Source organism: Macrotis lagotis, chromosome 2, assembly GCF_037893015.1.
Source record: "Macrotis lagotis isolate mMagLag1 chromosome 2, bilby.v1.9.chrom.fasta, whole genome shotgun sequence".
In the NCBI taxonomy this organism is placed as follows: domain Eukaryota; kingdom Metazoa; phylum Chordata; class Mammalia; order Peramelemorphia; family Peramelidae; genus Macrotis; species Macrotis lagotis.
The window spans coordinates 107,291,320-107,298,864 of record NC_133659.1 but is presented as its reverse complement, the minus strand read 5'-3'; the positions used below and the strand labels follow the sequence as shown (position 1 = coordinate 107,298,864).

Genomic DNA, 7,545 nt, shown 5'->3' with positions numbered 1-7,545 from the left:
ATGCTTGCAAAGCAGAAATTTTTTTAAAAAATCATACTCACATAAACTCAAAGTATCAGAGCTACTCCAATTCAGTGGAGAGGGTGGGGGTGGGGGTGGTTGGGGGTGGGGCAGGGAAAGGGGAGGGGCTTTACTCAGAAAGATCTCCTGCCCGGAAACATGAGTTTGGGGTTTTTATGAATGAGAAGGTCTCCATTGAGTATAAATGAAGACCAGCAAAGGGCAGTAACCAGCAGAGCTACTGAAACAGAGATAGCAGCTAGACCCCAGGAGACAAAGCAAAGCCCTATCATGCCTACCATGATGCTGCTGTTCTGCCTGGTTTTCCTGACTAGTCTCAGTCCCAGTTCTGCCTTAGAAAATAACTGCAAAAACTTCTCCATTGCATTGCCCAACATGCTTCGAGACCTTCGAGAAGCTTTTGACAAAGTGAAGACATACTTTGTAAGTATACCCACCTGCCTATCTTTTCCCTTTTTTTAGTACTTGCTCTAAATGAGATCACCACTGGGGCTAATTCTTCTGGCCATGCCTCACCATTAATTCAGTGAGTTGGGCAAAGCCCTATCTTTAGATGATAGATATATAGATATATAGATATAGATAGATAGATAGATAGATAGATAGATAGACAGACAGACAAAAAGATAGATAGATGGATAGATGGATGGATGATGGATGGATACATACATACACATATATATGCACACATACATATATAGTTGGATGGATATATACATAGATGAATTGATAGATACATAAATATATACATTCATCTATAAAGTAGATGAATATATATATACATACATATAAATGAAAGAAAGATAGATAATTTTTAAACATTTCCAAACTTTGCAACCATCCACTGCTTTATCTATTGAGATCCAATATTATAAATTTATAGAATCATAAACTATTAAATCTGGGAAGGGATGTTATGGCTCACTAGTACAAGCCATGCATTTTACAGCAGGGAAAACTAAGTCCTGGAGATACCATGGATACAGCTGTAGTTCTTGATTTCTAATGGGTTTTTGTTATTGATTTTGGTGGGTTTCCCCTCTGGTTTCCCGTACTGCAAAGTTCACCTTTGAGAGCTCCCAGTATTCTAAATATTGATTGATGGGTTCTTGATAATATCTATCTATCAATAGATATTTCCCAGCACGGGTTGGGTAAGATGACCTCTGAAGTCTTTCCAACTCTCAAAAATCTGTGATTCCATGACACTTGCTCAGAAAATCTATGCCAACTGCTATTTTCCCTTCCCTGGGATCCTTAAGGATTTGGGACTAGATGCATGTAGTAGAGGAGGAAAGATAGCACTGGGGATTGAAAGCAGAAGAGCAGAACCACTGAGACCAACTTAGGTGAGGTGGGTAGCCCTTTTATCAAGAGCGGTTTGCAGTTTTGCTCAAGGCAACAGAGTGCCTTTGGACAGAAAAGCTTGGGAAGCCCACTTTTAGGGCTGAGTTAGGGATTTTGCCTTGACTTGAAAATCTATAGGATATGGGGGGGAGGACCACCAAGAGGAGGGGGATTAGTATAATCTGTGGATCCAGCCCTGCTGGGTCAATCAATCAATTTATTAAATGCCTACTGTGTGCATGCCAGGCTCTGGGAATAAATGAACAAAGAATGAAATGATTCCTTAAATAAGATGCTAACATTCCAAGGGTGATCTATTAAACCAAATTGATTGAAATTACTATTTGGTTAGGCCAGGGCTCCAAAGGCAGCAACCCCTGAAATACATCTCTGACCTCTAGACATAAAAACAGAGGATCCAAGAGACAGCAGCATCAAGGATACATGGTTACTTCAGATGCATTCTAATTTTTTGATTCTTTCAGCAAAAAAAAGACAAACTGGAAACCATATTTATAAGCGAATCTTTGCTGCGAGACTTAGAGGTGAGGACTTTTCAATGTTCTGGGTAAAACACCTCAGGGCTAAGAAAGCAGAATCAAATTTGCTTATTGACTGTAGGGAGATCTTTCTGCTTCCTTGGCACTAAAAAGGGAAAGCTACAAAGGAGATCTCCACCCTCAGTCTATCCCCCAAGGGTGATCACAGTCCCTACTAAAGATCGGAATAGTGGTGGGAGTGGGGCTTTCGCCTTCTTCACAAGAAACATTAGGAGGAAAGATTTCAAATCAGATTTCACTTAGCAGCCCTCTTTTCTTTTCCTTTCCTTCCCAACCACTCCAACTTTGGGTCCTCACAGAGTTACCTGGGCTGCCAGACCTTGTCAGAGATGATTCAATTTTACCTGGAAGAAGTGATGCCCCGAGCAGAGAAGAATGAACTGGATGTCAAAGACAATGTGGGCTCCTTAGGAGAAAAATTGAAGATAGTGAGGCTGAGGCTGAAACGTTGTGTGAGTAGGAGAGGATGGAACAGTCCTCTTGGTACTATACATACACCCACACAAATACAGACAAACACATACATACAGACATGCAAAAATATACACAACCACATACATGCAGAAAGACACACCCAAATAAGTCACACAAAAAAGACATATACAGAAAATCATGAGTACATGCACATAAAGACCTACACATGGAGAGGTTTATTCAACCATATACATAGCAATATAACCACCCATATAGAGACATACATAGAAAAACACACAAATCCACACAGATACACAGAGAGACATACAACCATTCACACAAAGGCATACACAATGAGACTCACAACCATCATTGTACCTATCCAACCACATAGAGAGTCATACAACCATACACAGAGAGACAGAAACAAAGAGACTCACAACCATAAACACACACAAACACTTCAATAGGGAGAGACAGATCAGCTATTCATTTCTCACTGAGGGTGGGTGGGAGGGAAGGGAGGCAGTTGAGCATTTACATATCACTGGCAATTTTCAAAAAGCTTTCCTGTCATATCTGAGTCATTAGTGAGTTTATTAACAGCTCCCCTTTCCGGTTCTCCTACCTCCCCTAGTCCCCTTCCCCTAGGACTCCCCCACCACTATTTATGATTAGGAATCACTGAGTTCCACCAGGAGACTGATTTCTTAACATTCTGGATAAGAGACCCTGGGCAAAAAAAGATCTAGGGGAGACTAGGCCCCTCAAACTCCTGGGAAAGTAACCCAGACAAGGGATTGTTCCTTTTAACTGTGGGAATACTAGTGACTTATCATTTCTAAGGAATTCTGGAGCAGGAATCAAAGTGGAAGTGTATAGAGTGAGAAGTCAATCATTTCAGAAAAGCCAAAGCCTGAGCCTCTCAATGAGTTTCTTTGCCCATAGATAAATAATTGAACTTCCTTATTTCTGTGATTGAAATTATAAAGACCTTTCCCACTCTCATCCCCAAACACACACACACACACACACACACACACACACTTCCTTTACTTATTCATTTCCATATAGGACTAATCCAAAGAAATCAGAACATGGAGCTAAGCAGAGTGTTCCAATATGGTCACTGGCTAAATCTTAAGGTCGCTATTGTCTTACAAGATGTTTACTGGTGGTTAGAGGGTCTCATCCTTAGCTCTGTTGTAAGGATAAAGCTCAGGATGGAAAGCCAGTAGATCTGAGTTACAACCCTAGTTTTGCCCTTTATGTGCCTTGAGACTCTGTGTGACCACTTCATCTTTTCTTTATCTAAATTATCTCCCTCTATTTAAAAAAATGTGAATATCCCTTTTCCTTTCTAAGTAAGGATGAAGTAGATGATGGGTGTTCAGGAATCAAAGTCTATGAAGCCAAAGTGCCCCACTCTGAAGCAAGAAGAGATGGGTCCTCTTCCTTTATCTAACTGATCTATCACCCCCAGTCTTTGAGATTACAAAGTACCCTAGAAGAGCTTGCTCACCCAAGTACCCTAGAAGAGCTTGCTCACCCAGCCTTGCTTCTCTGTTTACAGCACAGATTCTTGCCTTGTGAAGACAAGAGCTCGGCTGTCAAGCAACTCAAGAGTACCTATAAGAAGGTGAGTCCTGCTGAGTGGCGGATGGGGTGGGGTGACAGAGGTGAAGAGCACATTGCATGGAGCATTTGTTTATGCTGGCCCAATTTTCCTGCTTGGTCCAGTAGTCCCCTCTGTCCCCTCGCCTCCCTAGGCAAGTGTGGGAACTCAGCAAATGGTGTCAGCTAGGAGCTGCTATCTTGGTTACATTTTGTTTTCTGTGAAGTATCTTTGAGGGTTTCTAAATGACTCTTCAAGGCATTCACAAGCCAGGAGGGGAGGTTTGTACACCAGCTGGTGAACACCTCATATTGAGCAGTGGGGGTGGTGCAAGAGAGCTCCTCTCTTCAAGGAGTCTTGACAGCCTAGCTGTGAACTGAAAATCATCACACGGGTAGCGAAGAGATGTGTAAAGAGGCACAGGCACCCTGAGCTTAGTCAACACCTCAGCCTTGAGTTCATTCTGTCTGCCTCCTCCTACATTTACCTTTGCAGGCATGGCTTGGGGGGAAGGGAAGCTGATGCTTCATTCTTTTTGATAAAGTTCATAATTCATTCATTCATTCAACTGCCAGAAATCCTCAGATTTCAAGTTGGTGGAAGAAGATATAGCCTACTGCTATACTGGAAAGAAGGTCAGAGATAGATTCAGAAGATTCAGATGCCCTCTCTAATACAATGCTTATGTGACCCTGGAAAAGTCTGTGGTTCTCAGATTTTTTCTCTCTAAAATAAAGTGTTCAAATTGGATGAACTAGAATGTCCCTTTCAGTTCTGTATCTTTGAACTAAGATGACTCTTTCATTATACCAGAGGAGGAACTGAGTCTCAGGAAAAAAATGAATCTTTTCCTCAAAATTAGCTTTATGAGAAAGGAGATGGAAGGAGTACAAAAGCTATTCCCAGAGAAACCAAGACAACCTATGATTTGCAAGAACTAGGACTGCAGCTGCTCTCTTCCCTCCTAGGGAAATTATAAATAGGCAAGTTCTCCCACAGCTCACCTGTCTTGCCACCCCCATTGCTCTCAATGAGGTTTTGGATGTGCTACTGGGACATCATCATCATAGTATTTATATAGTGTTTTAAGACTTACAAAGCATTCGTTTACATCTCATTTGATCCTCACAACAAGCCTGAGTGGCTACTCTAATCCCCATTTTACAAATGAGGAAACCAAGGCCGACAGCAAGTAAGTGAGTTGCCCAGGGAAGTGTCTGAGTTTCAGATCTGAACTGATGTATTGCTACTATAGGTCTAATCTTCAACCACTACCTCAGCTGGAATGTGAGAGACCCAGATCCTGACCAAATGTTTCTTTCCTCTGAACAGCTGCAGGAACAGGGAGTCTACAAAGCAATGGGGGATTTTGACCTGTTCATCAACTACATGGAGAGGTACTTGACAAAGCAGATCAACAACTGAGAGATCTCTGAGGTTGGGAAAACTAAGATGGTGCCTCTGCTAAAGCATGTGAAGACATAAGACATCTCCACATTTGGATGCCAGGGACCCACGGAAGTGAGCCACATCTTGGAAACTCCAGCGATACCTTTCAAGCTCCAGACTATTTATGACCTTCATTCAATACCTCATCTAGAATCTCTATTTATTTATCAAACTTCTCTTTGAATTATTTAGAAAAAAGACATGTTTTATTTTTTTAAACTATTTATTATTTGTATCTGTTAAATTGAATCCATAGGATGGACATCCTGTGTATTTTTTAAAATAAGTTATAGGCTGTATGTATGTATGTATGTATCAATATATATATAGATATATAGAGAGATATAGATATAGATGTACATGTGTTTAGCTTCTTTTTTCAGGACTAATGGATTCCCACCTTCTCACTAGTAAAATTCTTGTCCTTTTTCTGGATCCCTTTGCCTAGGATTACAAACTTCTAGAAGCAGAGCTAGAAGGGAGTTTGTTTAGGAGTTATCTAATCCAACCCCTTCATTTTATGGAGGAGGAAACTGAGACCCAAGAGGTTTACATGATTTACCCATAATCATAGTAAATAGCAGTGAGAATTTGAACCCAGAGTTTCTGACACTAAGTACAGCATGAGCTCCATAGCATCATGCATCAGCCTCGTGGATCTGCTGTCATCATAATTTCTTTTTCCTCATTCAGAAAGGGGAAATGACCAATGTCTTGGGTAACTCTACCAATGATCTGATTCATGCTCAAGAGGGACTTTATGGTATTTTTTCCCTAATTATCTTGAAATGCCATCGCATTACAGCTCCCCATTATCATACCCCATTCACATCTGCTATATGCTTCATTCTTGGAGATCACAGACTGTATTTTATTTTAAATAACCTGATTTTGGTTCTAATAGAACTCAATTTTTATTCTAAGAGCTATAAAATTCCTCTGGGAATTGCAGAGTATAATTTTGTATCAGAATTTTATTTTGTAATAAAAACAAAGAACATTTGTGAAATGCGTGTTGTTGATACAAACTGTGTTGTTGATACAAACTGAGGGAAACATGGGTAAAAATCAGTTGGTCTGAAAAAGATCTGGGTATTTTAGTGGACTACAAGTCATCATAGAGCAATTTAAAAAGCTAATATAACTATGGGCTGTTTGAATGAAAAGGAAACAGTCCAGCCACACTCTTTCCTGGTCAAACCACATCTAGAGTATTATATTCAGTTATGAATCTTACAGTTAAAGTAAAATGATCATAGGAAAATAACCAAGTTGATGAAGGACTTCAAGAGTTCAAGCCAGGTAAGGATCACTCGAAAGATCTGGGAGTGTGAAGCTCAGAGAAATAATATAAACATAAGGCAAAAAATGATGGTTGTGCTCAAGTATCTGAAGGTGCCATATAGGAAAGGACTATCTTGTTTGGTACCATTTGGGTTTGATATCCAGAAAAACTCATAATTAGAAGTTCTCCCAAAGTAGAATGGGCTGTCTTGGATAGTAGTAAATTGTTATTTGGAGGTCTTCAAGAAGAGGCTGGATGACCATTTTTTTGGATAAGCTGCATGGGCTGTATTGGATGACTGTTGAAAGTCCTTTCAATTCCAAAATTGAAATTCTGTGACTTTTTCTTAATTAAGATTGTATTGGTAGCAGTCCCCACATTGAAGAGATATATTTGTCCTACTCTGGTCTGTCTCACTGCTCTCCATTCCATAATGGAGTAGAGGAAGTAGAGGAAAATCTAGAGTAGAGGAAGAGGAAATAATGTCTAATGAGTCTGGAAAGAGAAGCTAGGGCCAGATTTATTTCCTACATCACTCCCATTTTCCAGAAGGAATTTTGGACTAGTAGATCATGTGGGCAAAAGTACAGCATCAGAATTTCAATCATTATTGAAATTAATTTACAAAGTTTCCCCGTGATATACTTGTGAGCCAGATGGAGATATGATATATGATAATAAAGCATTATAGGGACTCATAACAGGTTAAATGATTGCTGTTCAGTCATTTCAGTCATCTAACTCTTTGTGACCCCTAAAATACTAAAGTGAGTTGTCATTTTCTTTTCCGGCTCATTTTTCAGATGAGGAAACTGAGGCAAATAGGGCTAAGTGACTTGCCCAGGATCACACAG

General features: G+C 40.1%; 1 protein-coding gene across 2 annotated transcripts; it reads left to right on the top strand.

Annotated features, from left to right (window-relative positions):
* Window positions 1–247: 247 nt before the first annotated feature.
* Window positions 248–6,376, top strand: IL10 (interleukin 10). 2 transcript variants are annotated; one of them, XM_074222543.1, is made up of 5 exons: window positions 248–444; window positions 1,854–1,913; window positions 2,228–2,380; window positions 3,916–3,981; window positions 5,290–6,376. In XM_074222543.1, the coding sequence occupies exons 1-5, from the start codon at window positions 292–294 to the stop codon at window positions 5,380–5,382; spliced, it is 525 nt and encodes a 174-aa protein (XP_074078644.1). In that variant the 5' UTR covers window positions 248–291; the 3' UTR covers window positions 5,383–6,376. The 2 variants fall into 2 exon arrangements, with proteins under 2 accessions (XP_074078644.1, XP_074078643.1); XM_074222542.1 differs by lacking the exon at window positions 5,290–6,376 and having other exon boundaries at window positions 3,916–4,935.
* The last annotated feature ends 1,169 nt before the right edge of the window (window positions 6,377–7,545 follow it).